The sequence below is a fragment of the Antrostomus carolinensis genome, unplaced genomic scaffold, assembly GCF_000700745.2.
Source record: "Antrostomus carolinensis isolate BGI_N321 unplaced genomic scaffold, ASM70074v2 scaffold13313, whole genome shotgun sequence".
Lineage (NCBI taxonomy): Eukaryota > Metazoa > Chordata > Aves > Caprimulgiformes > Caprimulgidae > Antrostomus > Antrostomus carolinensis.
The window spans coordinates 40,538-55,607 of record NW_010304537.1 but is presented as its reverse complement, the minus strand read 5'-3'; the positions used below and the strand labels follow the sequence as shown (position 1 = coordinate 55,607).

The 15,070-nt window shown below is 36.1% G+C and overlaps 1 protein-coding gene across 1 annotated transcript in view; it reads left to right on the top strand.

The window, feature by feature from the left end:
• Positions 1-14,742, top strand: part of LOC104522256 (neurexin-1-beta) — a gene marked incomplete at its 3' end in the record, with an annotated part of 39,845 nt that extends 25,103 nt beyond the window's left edge. Inside the window, exons 4-5 of the mRNA XM_010164494.2 lie at positions 12,866-12,955; positions 14,423-14,742. Coding sequence (XP_010162796.2) covers positions 12,866-12,955; positions 14,423-14,742 — 410 coding nt within the window. The remainder of the gene's footprint in view (positions 1-12,865; positions 12,956-14,422) is intronic.
• Positions 14,743-15,070: the final 328 nt, after the last annotated feature.

Genomic DNA, 15,070 nt, shown 5'->3' with positions numbered 1-15,070 from the left:
GGTGCTCATAGATATCTTGTGTGTATAAACCATCCTTTATGAGCCAAATTACCATCTGTAGAGGTGCAGTACTGCAGTGTTCAGTGTTGAAGTGACTTTGGGGAACCTGTATATAGCCAATAATCTCATTGTCAGTCCCAAAGCCTATGGATACCCTTCATGAAAGGGATGAGCAGTGACTGCAGTTAATTTTTCATTAGTCAGCTTGAGCTAATAAACTCAATATTGCATACAACAAATAGTTAGCAGTAAGGGGCATTAATTGACTGGAAATATGTCTAGTGGGGTTTTCCAGGGCTCTGTACTGAGCTCAAAAAATATCTAACACTTTTTCTAAGTGTCCTGGAAGTCTGCTACTGATGTGTGGCTGATACAAAGATTACAAACAAAAAAAAAAGTAGCAAGTGCAGGGCAATTGTGGTGTGTAAATATGATGACTTGGGAAGCCGGGGTATTTAAAGGAAGTTAGACTGCAGCAGTGCTAAGTGCCAAGGTATGGGTCTAAGCAAAGGTTGAAGGTTACTACAACATAGACAATGTCCTGGAAACGTGTAGTTCTGAGGAGGCACTTGTGGGGTCTTGTCCTTGAGGTTGCTCTGTATGAAACATCACATGATGCTGTGATAAAGGAGTTTATGGAAATTGCTTTGTGGGCACAAAAGGCTAAAATGTAAGAATTGCAGAGGATTTTACCACCCTTTAGAGCACTTCGAAGCCAGCTCTGGGATAGGTATCAAAGTCTGTACCTGGGATCTGTGGTTCTGTGGAAAAAAATTGGAGGATGTGTACCAAGAGCCTCAAAATTGGTTCTATCTCACTGATTTATAGTGTCAAAAAGAAGATTAAGCAGTGACTTGATTACAATGTAAGTGCTTTCAGGGGGAGAAAACACTAGATGTTTACAGTGTGCTTTAGCTGTTCCTAGAAAGCTATAACCAGAACTAAGAAATCCATGCAAGAAATAGAGCGCATGATTTCAACAGTGAGCCTTGGAATTCACTGCTGAAAGATTTTCCTTTATTGTGTGTCATCACGTTAGGAGAAGATATTTTCCTGGAAGACTTGTTTGAGCCTGTTACAGGTTATAAATTAACCAAACAATAGTTGTATGGCTGAATACAGGATCAAGTGGCTCAATATTAGTATCCTGTGATATGCAGATCAGATTATAGCTATGTCTGTATTAGGAGTGTGCTACCAACATCATACCAGAAAAAAGAATGTTTCCACGTATAGTTTCTATATGCAGAAACAATTTCTATATACAGAAATATTACTGTGCTAAACAGCAGCTATACAATGCCTTAAACATGTCAGTCTTACTGCATTAATCTGAGAATGTGCTTGCAAAAGAGCAGAAAGAGAATACTGAAAATTATCCCAATCCTAATGTATCATTTATCTTTCTCAGCTTTGTATATTTATACATTTGTAAACCCTGGTAGCTAGGAAAATTATTATTAGTTAGCTGGTTGTGTAGCCATTCTGTCTGGTATTTCACCATTTGTTACATGTATTTTTTCCAGTAGCTGACTTTAGTTGAAGAGCGTTGTATGAATAAGCCTGCGTACAGCTTTTCCAGCTGAGCCATGTTGCAAGACTCTGTTAAAAATAATCTGTTGTCTGTACACTTTCCTTATCTCCCATCATTTTGTGGATAGGAGCACTATGGGTGTTCTGTGCAGAAAACAAAATGGGATGTTACTCCAGTCTTTGTCAGAACCATGTTTTAGCCTCGTGCTTTGTTGATGGTAACAATCCATCCTGGCAGTTAGATATATTTTAATCTTAATTGGATTTACAACAGCCTTAGCCATGAAAGTTTGTTTGTAAATTCTAGTGTTCTGCTTTGGGAGCAGTGGCAAATCCATGCATATTTTAATACAAGCAAGGACAGTGGTAGTTTTCTTTTCTGATCTATTGATTCCAAGGTAGTACTTTTCATGGATGATGATGGACAGAGCATTGATGGAATGATGTAGTCCTTCCTTCTTCGAGTCCTGAATTTTATCTTGAAAATATGCTTATTAAATTGGAACACATTAATATTTTATTAGTAAGCCATCTGCACATTTTAGCTGTTAATGTATTATCTGCTTAGAATTAGATATCTATTTAATACTTCATCATTCTCAGTATCATCATTTAAAAATAAAAATAATTCAAATAGCATACTGCATTATATTTTAATAATGCATTAGTGCTTTGTGTTAGAGAAACTACTAGAATTCTTAAAGCTGGAAAGATGATAATATCCTCATCTAATTCCTTCAACATAGTGGGTTTCTGTATGTTTTTAAAAGGTCAAGTGGTTTCCTGAGAAAAAGTGGATGTGCAAATTGTGCTAGAAGAGCTATTTTCTTTCAAAAGTTGTTCTTTTCCTCATTTAACATTTCATAAGTGTTTGAAAGTAGAAGTAAAGTCTACTTTTTAGATATTGCATTAGCAAATGGATTTTTGTAAAAGAGAATGAAAAATTAAACATATTGACAGTTGACTAGCGATTACTATTTCCTTGCAAATTCATATATGCTTAAATAGTGCAATATTGATTATTTTTTCATTCTGGTGTTTAACTCAGATTAACTCTGAAAATCAAGCCAATAAGTTTAGACCTACATGTAAGTTAGCTGCCAGCTTTGCATTGTCCATCTAAAATGTGGCCTTGTTAACTTGAAAACAGAGTAGCTCCTCATATGAAAGTGTCTTCTGGGCAAGAGCTTAAAGAATTAGGATATCTTGATTTAGCTGGTGCAGGTCAGATCTGTATGTTAGATCTGGCTTTAGAGTCAATGACTTTCTCTTCTAGTTGCCCAAGGCTACCTTGATACCAGCTGTCATCTGAAAACATCCAAGACAAGCTCTGTAGCTTCAAAGGCCTTTTCAGGCCATGATTTAGCAAGGCACTTGAGAATTGCTTCTGTGGCTGGTGCTCAGCTTGTCTTTAAATGCTTTTGCAGAATAGGGTGCACTAAAATGGATTTTCCATAGGAGTGGTTGGTGACAACACTGACAGCCTTTCTCACGCCTGGCCCCCCTCACAGGTGTTTTATTCAGCAGTGAGTCTTTCTCTCATTTTTCACAGAGCATATGAGAAGTCATGAAGCACAGATTTCAGGAAAATTATAAATAAGTTATAGAAATCATCTTTTCCCTCCCTTCAGTACTTCCTAAATCATAAAAGAAGGAAACTATAGAAGTTTTGGACATAAAAATCCAGAGCATTTGAGCAATGCAGTTTTCCATTTTCTTCAAAATCAGAATCTGAAAGCAAAATAAAATGTTTCACAGTAATTCTTAGTCTTCTCAGTTAGACTACACAAAAACCTGAGGTGAAACATAATCGCAACGGGAAAATACTTAGCTCATTTGAACACTTTTTTTTTTAAAGCTATATTTCTGTGATAGTTTACCTTAGTTGGCAGCCAGACAAGACACAGTCACTTGCAGCACCTCCGACCCCCCTGCCCACCGTTTCCCCTCCCACCCAGGGAATTGAGGAGAGAATTGGAGCGGTAAAGGTCAGGAGACTTGTAGGTTGAGAGAAGAGCAATTTAATAATTAGAGTAAAAATAAAATTAAAATAATAAGAGAAATAATGATGACAACTATATAAATGAGTGATACAGAGTACAATTGCTCACCACCTGCTGATAATGATCCCAGAGAAGTGAAAAGGAACCCCAAAACCAAAATAGCAATCCCAGAAAAATGAGCCCGAGCGATTCCTGAGAGAATCAACCCCTTTCTGGTCAATCCTGGTTAATATGCTAAACATGAAACAATATGATATGGAATATCTTTTCGGCATATCCAACTGTCAATTCTGGGTTTTCCTAACTACTACACTTTTCTTCTACACTCCCCCCTTCCATTCCTCTCTTCTTGGAAACTGCCCAAACACAGTGTCCTTGTAGTTATCAACATTGTTTTCATAACAATCTTCACTGAAAAAAAACCACAGTGCTTTCTAGCTACTAAGAAGAAAATTAACCCTATCCTAGCAAAAACCAGGACAATTTAATAAAAGTTACAGTGACATGGTACATATCAGATATTAATTTAAATTGAAAATATTCATGAAGGGTTGGTTTGGGTTTTTTTTAATATATAATTAGAGGATCAGATTATTTCACCTTTTAACAGATAAAACTAAATCACTGCTGGGAGTCTACCCATGGCCATTATGCTATCATGTGGTGGACTGCTTGTTATAGTTCTGCAGTCCTAAAGCACTCCTCTGCTTTTATCTCAGTGAGCATCTGTTTCTATTATTTACAGTTTCTGTTTCTATGTCTTGCCAAAAGCAGTAAAAAAACCTCCTATGTGTACAAGTTTAAACCTTTCCATTTGAAATAGATTATTCTTTTATAGTAAAATGTCTGCAAGGCATAAATACACAAATTGAAATGCCACTTTTAGACAGAACTGAAAGTCTGGAGCTTGCTTTGGCCAAGGGCTACTTTTTGTTGTTGTTGTTGTTGGGTTTTTTTGCTGCACTGCTGACACGGAACAGATTTTTATCTCTTAAATGCCATTTTCTATCTGTATGGGTGCATTTGGTTTCTTCTGCTTGGCAAAGGCCTGTCCAAATAATGACCTTACTTTTGTTGTTTCCGTTGGCTTGTGTGTAATCATGCATATCCCTGGGAACGAGCTGATGCAGCCTTGGTAGATGTAGTGAGTGTGACAATGCACCTGTATGGTCCAGGACTTTGGGGCATAGTGGCAGTTAAATCTAGCATTTTCATGCTTTGTGAAAGAACAGGAAATCAATGTTTTTAATATTTGCAGTTGCAGTCATGTTAGTTTGTTTGCTGTTGATGAGGGTTGATGTTGATTGCCTTGGATTTCTTGTTTTCTATGTCTCTGGTCATGTAATGAGCATGAAATTATCCTCACTGCACCCTGCACTGCCTCCAAACAGTCCGCTCCGTAAGTTCAATTACAGTGGCTTTGGTGATCACAGCTGAAGGCCCAACTCTGTTTTCTCTTATAAATCACATAACCAAGAGCAGAATTTAACCCCAGAATATTTTTTAATTGTTTCAGATAACTTTTCATGTTGCAAATGGTCCAGAGATAATATATGGAAAAAATATATAGAGTTTCCCAAAGCCTTTCACTGATTTTCCCAAAGCCTTTCACTGACTACAATAAAATACAATGAAATGAGCAATGACCTCTTGACAGGTTGTCCTATTCTGTCCTCAGAACTTGCAGTGTGATTAAACTTAATTGGGAGGCTTGCACATAGTTAATAAGAACTTTCTTATTGATGGCTGCTACCTGAATACTGGATACTCATGGGATTACAGACCAATAGAAATTTAAAATAAGAGCTGAGCACAGTTTTCCATTTGCCATTGTTCATTTATATAATGTGAGTATTATTTCTGTCAAGAGACATTCTATATAGCAGCTCTTTGCTAACATGAAATGAAGATAATCCAGATTGCTATCTGGGCGAAAGTCAGAAGAACACATTCAGTAGTTGCTATCTCAGACTGAACTAATTTTACTTACAGTAGGTTGAAATATTCTTCATTTTCCAGCTGTTGAAAACGTATTGAATAAGAAGCTGCTTACAGTCAACTTCTGGTTAAGTTTCTATAGGAAAAGTAACCTTAAATGCTGTGACATTATGATTTAGAAACCGTTCAGGGTCCTTTTACCTTGGAGAACTGTAAAATGTCACTGTTGGAGTGATGTGGGCCATGGTACTGTACTTATAACCATTCATTTTTTATACTTTAATCTTCCTCTTTAATGATTTCTGTCAATTTTCCTGCCTATTTTAGCAGGAGCTATACAGTATTAGCTCCTTAAACACTGTACAGACAGTACAAAGGATCTTTTAAAAACTCCTAATAACAAAATATGACCTTTAATTTATCAGACAAGTCCTATGTTTTCTTATCTCCTTCTTGTTGCTTTTCATCTTTGCTTGATTGCTTTTGATATAATACACCAATCTCTCAAAGTAAGCAATCGAACACTGCACAAACTGAGATAGGGATTGCATTATAGAGAGGAAGTGAGAGTCAGGAAGAGCACACTCTTTGTTTAATTACTAATTAATCCAGTGAAAAATAATCAAAAACAAAACAGGGCGGAAGGCAGTTGATTTGAAGTGAAGGTTCAGATCTCCCTGAGAGGTTAATGAGACTTCTCAGTTTTGTCCTGTAGAAAGTTGTAAAAATATTATTTAGTCTGTTTAATATGCAAGCACGAAACAAGGAGCTTACAGGTGAACATATGATGTTTTGGTACCGTCTGTAGTATCAGTGGAATGGGAATCAAGTTACACATACATCTTTCAATAAATCTGGTAATTGAATTCTTCTTTAAGGCAACCTAAGTTTTGCTTTGTGTTTAGCAGTGTTATACATCACTGATGAGAGATTTCTCTCTGCTATGAAGATTGCAGTCAGTCATTCTGCAAGCAGAATATCCTCTTGGGTTAATTAATATTCATTATAAGGAATTTAGGAGTCCCCGTAGGGTGAAAAAGGCCATATTATGTTATGGTCATTTAATATGAACTTGACAGGTTTGACACTTTCAAGTTTGGAGAAGTCATACCTCACGGTGGTTTCTTTTTTTATAGCTTAGCGCTTCTGGAATAAGGTAAGGCATTATAGAGTTGCACTCTTATTTATTTGCTACAAGTTCTTTCTCTAACTTTAGAGTTTCTTTGCACTTTTATCTTCTCAGCACACCAATGATAAGGTTTGTTCAAAATGTCCAATGGGAAAAATACATATCCTAGAACTCTGTGTCTACTTTCCCTTTGAACACTAGAGGAGACCCAAATCAGCCTTCTAGATATGTAACTACTCATACAGTAGTCTTTGAGGCTGACCACTGTATCCTCCATCTCTCCCAACCCATCTTCCTACACATTGTAACAGGTAGAGTTAGCATATTTTAGCAACAGAAAAAGACACATAGCTTCATCTGTTCCATCCAGAATTCCTTCTTGGATCAAAAACTACTACAAATACCAGACAACCAAGTTTGTAAGCATTCAGCAAAAATATAGGTCAGAGCAGTGTTCCCCACAAACACAATGAATTCCTGGGGTGGACCTGGACCTCTTGTCCTCCACCCCATCCAATGCGGTCCCATGCCTGTATATCCTGGACCCAGGGTGTTGTTATGGAAAAGATGATCTTGTGTTTGCAGGCATAAAGGCAAGCTTACTGATGGCTGCTGAGGACAAGATGCTTGTGTGTAATAGTAGACTTGTTTATGAAGACAATAGGTAGGATCAGATGATAGGATGTGCTGCAGACCACTTAGGAGCTAAGTCTGTTAGACGCAAGACTTGCTAGAGGTCTACAGTGAAAGGTGAAGTAAGGTTATGCCCTAAGACATCCTACACATTGTGGATGTAAAGTCTGGGAATATACTCCGGGTCTTCAGCATACAGGTGGATGGGGAGCCCTAGCCTGAGTGACTTCTCTAAGAGGTCTTTGGTCAAAGACAGCAACGCAGACATAGTCACTGACTTCCTTAGATGACAATTAGAGAGTATTTAAATTTGAGTCTTAATATAGATTTAGAGAATGTCTGTATATAGGCTATTACGCATTACAGTCTGAATCTACTGTATTGTTAACATCAATTTACATTGCAACTGTGAAGATACTGAAAGTCTCCACCTACGACCAAGACATGGAGCCAGTGTGAACACCAGCATGACAATATAATGTGCAAGTCATGTAGAAGTTTGCACTTGCAATTGATAGGACTTAAAATATCATTCCCTCTTTTGCTGGGAAGAGGCAAGCTACAAGTGCAAAATCATCTGTTGTACAAATTTTAGTCCACAATCTTTACATTTGCAGTTTGTTCCAACACTAATGTGTATTTGTACACACAAGAGCGTGCGCACAGTAATAGTAATAGATGATTCAAAAGAACTTTAGTATGGGCCCTTACCAAGATTGTGCTTTCGTTTCCTAGCCTGGCCGTGTGAGATGCTATGTGGACTGTTTGCCTCAGTTCCACAGAGCTGCTGTGGTTTCCTCCCATGCCATCCAGCTGATGCTTCAGTCAGGTTTCATCCCTAACTGCATCTGGAGGAACGATATGAGTCTCTGCCTTCCTCTTGCAGATATCAGGGGAGTAATGATTTGGAAATAGCAGTGTCAAGATCACGAAGAGCAAAACAAGGGAGTGAGGGGGTTTTTTTAAGTGGAGATAGACCTTGGTTTCATAACTTTGTTATTTATTTCCCTAGCAGATCACTGAGACTAACAAGGTGAATTTGTATTCTGTTAAAGGGTTTGTTTCAAAGAAAATATTCTTGAGTCTAGGTTGTTCTTCACAGACTCTCAATTTTCAACCTTCTTACTTATTCTCTTTCAAGGATGCTGCTATTTCACATCAATAACTGACACCTTTATTTCAGAGAACGAAATAGAATTACACTCCAGCACTGACAATATAATAAATCAGGAGGGATAAAATACATATTAGTGAAGTTCCCATAGTTGGTTTGTCCCAGCTGACCTGTAGATATAAAGATATGATTAAAGTTTTTTTGGACTGCTCCTTCTCAATCTTGCCACAAGATTTAGCTCCAACTCAAAGATTTGACCTTTGCTGCTCTTTTCTGCTTACCTTGATTCTTTGGAATTATTGTTATTCCCTTGAAGCCTTTCTGCTCGTACAGAATTAACACTGTGTTGTGACAAAATATTATCTATTTGGCAGAAGAATGAAGCCATCTAGAATTCAATCAGGTTAGACAATGTCACGGTGCACATCCCGAGTAAATAATTTCTCCCTAGCTTTTTTTAATCAAAGAAATCTCAGCCCTATAGCCACGAAGTGTCAGGCTGAATAGTCACATAGCTGCCTACAGTTAAAGTTTAGGCATATCAGTTGTTTTTTATGAATTACAGTTGAAAAGCATGCCTGCCAGAGCACTTAATCTTTCAGATGGGTAACAGGTATGAAAATATTTATTAACCTTCCTGGAAGTGTTTTTTACTGAAGAAGTTCCTTGTGGTTCACCATATTGGTAAAAAGAAGCATAAATAAAGGAAGCATGAAAAATGTGCACTGAACACTCCTGAGAAAAACAATATGTGGTATTTATGTGTTCCCTGCTGGGGATGAGATTACCAGATGAAGTAAATGCACATAGTTTTACTGAATTCAGTGGGGCTATCTAGATTGGTTGTAGCTGAGTGTATGACCCAAACCAGCTGTTTGGGGAGAAGCAGTTACTAAAAAGATGTGTGTTTTTCACAATGTAATAATTTTTTTGTTGCTTTTAATGTTATTTCCATTATTTTCAGTGCTACATATCATTTTCTTTAATGTTATTGTTAAGTTACCTATGTGTCTACTAGTTTCATTGTCACTAAACCTATGTATTCTCCTTGAAACTAAAGCTGGATAAGTTCCACACCATTTCCCCCTAGCCCTTCCATTTATATTATCTACTAGAAGAATTTAAGCTAATATAATAGTTTCAAATTGTGATGCATTTCACAATGCACTTTTCCCTCTGATGAGGGATGGGATAATGTAATCAGCAATTATTTTTTTGTGTGACCTTTAGAAATCAAATGGCTATTTCCTTGCTTTTCATTTGTATTTTGCTCCCAGTGGTGCAAGACTGCTGCAGTTAGTATAAAACATAATTTATAGATAGAATCACATTATAATAGGGTATACCATTCTCAAAAAATGTACATACTGCATGGACTTTTTAATGAAATAATTTAAAGTCATGTATAAGATGTCTGAGACTAAATTTATGCTGTTAATTCACAGAGGAGTTTCCATAATCACTATAGAGATGTCCTGGAGCAGCTGCCAGGCACTGCAAGTGAAGGCAGCAATAAAACTTGTCTAGGGTAAATCCCATGTTAATAATGGAATTTGAGAGATGCCATAGTATTAGGGACCCAGACTGGTGACTACAGAGGGTCCTTCTACCAAATGCACCTGATTTACACCCGCTGGTTGAATAAGCAACACAGCTTAATGCCTTCCCAAAGGATGCAGTTGTGAACATTGTTTCATTTTGACATGACTGTATGGTTCTTTTGAGGGTCTAGGGAGCATTTGTTCATTAAAGGCATTCAGTGAGTTACAGTGAATCTGATAAGTGAATGATGACCTACATCCATGAGACTTATGTCCATTGAGTTAACAGAATCCTTATGCACCCAAACCTCTTCTGAAAAATTTAGCCTTTTGTTATAAATGACATAGAAGAATCCTGCCCACCCCCCTTTTTATTTAAATATGGATTACAAAAATTATATACCCAATAGCAACAAAATCTCATGATTAATTTGTTTTAAGTTAAGGAAACCTTTTGGAAATAGGACATTCTCTTACTTATTCAGTGAATCAACTGATAATGCCTCAATAAAAACTGTAGAAACATCATATTGAAAAGCTAGACATAAGTGTTAAAAGCAACTGGCTGTCAGGGAATACAAATTATTAACTCACTGGGTTTTTGTTTTGTTTTTTTGTTTTGTTTTTTGTTTTTGTGTTTTTTTGTTGTTTTTTTTTTTTTGTGGTAGTAGAAGATACAAATCCAGAACAGAAATATGTATGATCACACTACTTATCTTTGTTCCTGTGTTGATCACAGGACATCTTTCATTTTTTTCCTGTACTTCCCAAACTTCCATTTAGTCACAAGAAGTTTATTGTAAGTGAAGGAGCCCAGGGTGTAGAGCAGTAATTTTAAAGATCATAACAGGAAAAAAATAAATGTAAGTCCTTCTGTATTCTCATAACCTCACAATAGCTGTGTTGTAAAGACTTTTATTCTAAATCTTCAGTTTCCTTGAAAGGCAGAAAAAGGGAAGTTTCAGTAAAATATTGTTTTACAGAGGATGTTTCTGAAAGTTGAGATTAGAGCAAAATATACATATGAAAAAAAAGTATATATTTTTATATATACACCCATGCACTTTTGAATATTGATAAGCATGTAGAAGTTCCTGTTGCATATTTGCCCAGAAAAGTTGTGGAACCAACTTCTGTGGTTGTCCAGAAAAGTTGTGGATGCTCCATCACTGAAAGTGATCAAGGTCAGGTTGAATGGGCTTTGAGTAACCTGGTCTAGGGAAAGGTGTCCCTGCTCGTGTCAGGGGGGGTTGGACTAGATGATCTTCAAATGTCCCTTCCAACCCAAACCATTCTATGATTCTACGTTGGAAAGTGAATAGAAAAAGGACATCCTCTCAAAAGAAAACAGATCAGCTTTTGGCATAGTGAACTATGTCCGTGCTAAACCAAATGAGGGAGACGTGAAACATGGAACAAAGCAGTTTGTGTCACAGCAGAATAAGTACCTGCATAAAACCACCACCGTTTTTGTCACAGAAGCTGTTGCATTTGCTATTTCTGGGAGCTATGGTACTGATTCTTCCCTGCAAGCCTGTTATGTCTTGCGACACTGATAGTGGGGATAATTGTCTGACAAACTAGAACATTGTTTTTCCAAGTTTGGATAATACTTTCATTTGATAATTAGCAGTAGGATGTTTCTAGCTCAAGAAAATGTATTTGAGTGCTACATGGGCTACTGCATCCTGTACTTACATTTCCACTGCAGATACTGGACTTGGTTCGTTGGTGAGTTTTTAAATCAAAGACAGTATGCACATTTGAGCTAGTAAGATTGACTTTGGGTTCAGACCTGAATTAGGAATGACTGCTTTTTACTTATCTGGCTCTTCTTATCTCTCAGGTTCTTTACTAATATGAACCAGTACAATGGAAGAAAAAGGTATTGTCGGTCTAAAATACTACTGCCACCAAAAACCTGTACATTGAAGGAAATATTTAGGTTTACCATTCTGCTAAGAAAAGTTTTAAGTAGGAGATGTGGTTTTCTGAGGATTCACACCTATATCATTCAAACACAAAAAGCTATAATTACAAACAAATATTTAAAGTGATCTGCTCATTATTCCTTTTGTCTGATATTTTCCTGGCTGTACCAGCCTTATTTTATCTCATTGTTTTATTTAAAGAAGTCAAAGATTTCTGCACAGACTGAGAATAAATATAGTTTGCAAATATGACAAGTTTGTGTTTTGCTTGCCGAGTTCTGGTTAGTTCTTAACTTTTGAAACTCCACTACAGATGGCCTCTTGCTAAATTTTAAAGCGCTTCCACATTTCAGAACCAGGCTACCTTTTAGCAAGTCACTTTTGTCAAAGCCTTGGTGTTCCTTCAAGACATTGTCAACATGTCCTAAGAGAATGTAGAAATGGTGAATACCCTGGTCTGTCCTGTACCCTATATTTGAATTTTTGAAATTTATTTAAATGAAGCACATAAGAATGTATTTTTTCTGACTAGGAAATAAGTTACAGTAGGTCTGTTTCTAGACAGCAGAAGTAAGTGTGACTTAGATGGTGATTAAGTGTTGTGTTCTTCTTCTTTAAATGACTAATCTGGAGTGAGAGGTTGGATGTCTTTGGAAAACTTAAACCTGTTTCACCTGAACATGTTTAACTAGTTAATAAGAAACATCAAAAAAGACAAAACCCTGAGGTCAATGATCATTTTTTGTAAAGCCATTCGATGATGTTTAAATTTGTTTTTTGGGTCTGTCTATAACATAAGTTTAATAACCTAGTTCAAATGCAGATTTCTAATTTTCAATTAACATAGGAATAATTTTGTTTGCTAAAATAAAATAAATGAATGAATGAAAAGTCTGAACCATGAAATGTTCTAGGTAGCACTTTTTAAAATTCCAAATTTCAAAAAATCATGTGGCAACTGTATAGCTCAAGCTTTAAGTATTAACTTTTAACCTTTGACCTTACAGATTTTAACCAATGAAATGTCTCTTTAAACTTTAAAGGAAACAATGATAACGAGCGCCTGGCGATTGCTAGACAGCGAATTCCATATCGACTTGGTCGAGTAGTTGATGAATGGCTACTCGACAAAGGTAAAAAACATTGATTAAAACTTCAAATAAAAAAATAATTTGAACATAACCAAGTAGTACTTCATTGTAACACTAATAAACAGAAAAAATAAATTTCAGTAAAACTAAATTAAAAACAAATTTTAAAAAGTAAAATATAGAGTAATATTTGCATACCTTGTATAATAATTTCTATACATTTCTAGAAGTACCAGCTGTTTAATAATCTTACCCTGTTAACTTAAGGTTAAAGGGACTGTTAAATATAATCCACTAACTCAATCTATGAAGGTACTCACAGCAAACATTAACCAAAAATTATAAATCATTCATAGATTATATTACATGTTCCAGCATCTAAATTATTAACTAAAAATATATGTAGTTATGATATCTTCATTATGGTCCTGAAAAAAAAAATTTGTTTAAACTGTAGGTATCTTAAATAGTGGGCAATATGAATTGCCAATCAAAATGAAGTCCCTTTAACGTTTGCAACCTTCTAAGGGGATTTTGGAACAAACACTAATTAAAACAGAACTTAAAGTTGTGTGCATGCTTTTTGTGAGCAGAAACCAATCTGCTAAAGTGACTATTCAATTTACTAAGAGTGGTACTGTTGCTGAGGATTTCTCTGTTTAATGGAAATGTGCCATGATTTCTCCATCGGTATGTGTATCATTTCTGAAGCCGCTTTTACATCTAAAATCTTCTATTTTAATTGATAGCCTTGCTGAAAGCCAATCAGACATCTATTTTTGAATCTGCCTCTGAGATACTCAATGTGAACCATGTGTTTCTTTTCAGTGTGGATGTTGAAGGAAAATAAACATTTAAATACAAAAAGGAAACATTTAATTAAAGATGTAAATATTTTATTCATTTATATAGAAATATGACAGATTACTGCATAACATATTCTTTAAAATTCACTGGACCTAGTGACTTGTTGGCATATATATAAACTTTCTCTGTATGTATAGACATATTTGTATATGTCTATACACACGTAAACTCATATGTCCATACTTAAAGCTATAGGCCCTATGCTGTATTGTGTGAATAATGCTGTATTGTGTGAAAAAAACTTTGAAATGTTGGCAGACTTGAAGAAAAATTGATCTTAAGGAATTAGTAACCTGGCGTTCTTGACACACAGAAAAAAGCTTAACACTGCTTTCAGGTAAAAGGAAGAAGGGTGTCATTTGTAGTACTAAACACATTTGCAAATATATTTGATTGGCCTTTTAGCAAAAAAAAAAAAAAAAATCAAAAATCTCAAACCGTCGTAAATTAAGAAAAATGCAAATGCTCTCAAAATTTATGCATTTCATGGACACTTCATTAAAAAGCAATGAATTATGAGTCAAATCCTTTTCTTATAGTTTATTGCTTTCATTATTCACCCCATGAAAATCTGTTATCACTCGTGTAGAGTATAGTGTTCACAGTCAACATTTTTGCATGTATATAATATTATCTTCACAGGGCGTCAGCTCACAATCTTCAATAGCCAAGCAACCATAAAAATTGGAGGCAAGGAACGTGGCCATCCTTTCCAAGGCCAGCTCTCTGGTCTTTACTACAATGGCTTGAAAGTTCTGAATATGGCAGCAGAAAATGATGCCAACATCGTGATAGAAGGAAATGTGAGACTTGTTGGTGAAGTGCCTTCCTCTATGACAACTGAGTCCACAGCCACAGCGATGCAGTCTGAGATGTCCACATCAGTTATGGAAACAACCACCACTTTGGCCACAAGCACCGCTAGAAGAGGAAAGGCCCCAACAAAAGAACCTATTGGTCAGGTTAGTCAGCTTCCTCACCTTTTGCAAATATTTTCCCATCTTTGAGTGTGGCTTCCTATATCACATTCACTCCACAGATGAAATTGTTCCTGTTGAAGAAATGCATGAATTACAGATAAAAGTTCTGTACCATACATTGCTCAGGGATGCGATGTTGACCAGCATTTAGAGGGAAAGTGAGGACTTTGCTGTTCTTCTAAATTAGGCAAACTAACTGGTTCACATTTTTTATTGTCCTGAGTTTTTTGATCCTGTCCTCAATCTTCATAGTGGTGCATATTTTTAAATACCCTTTCTTCCTTCGATGACTTATATGGATTATTTCAAT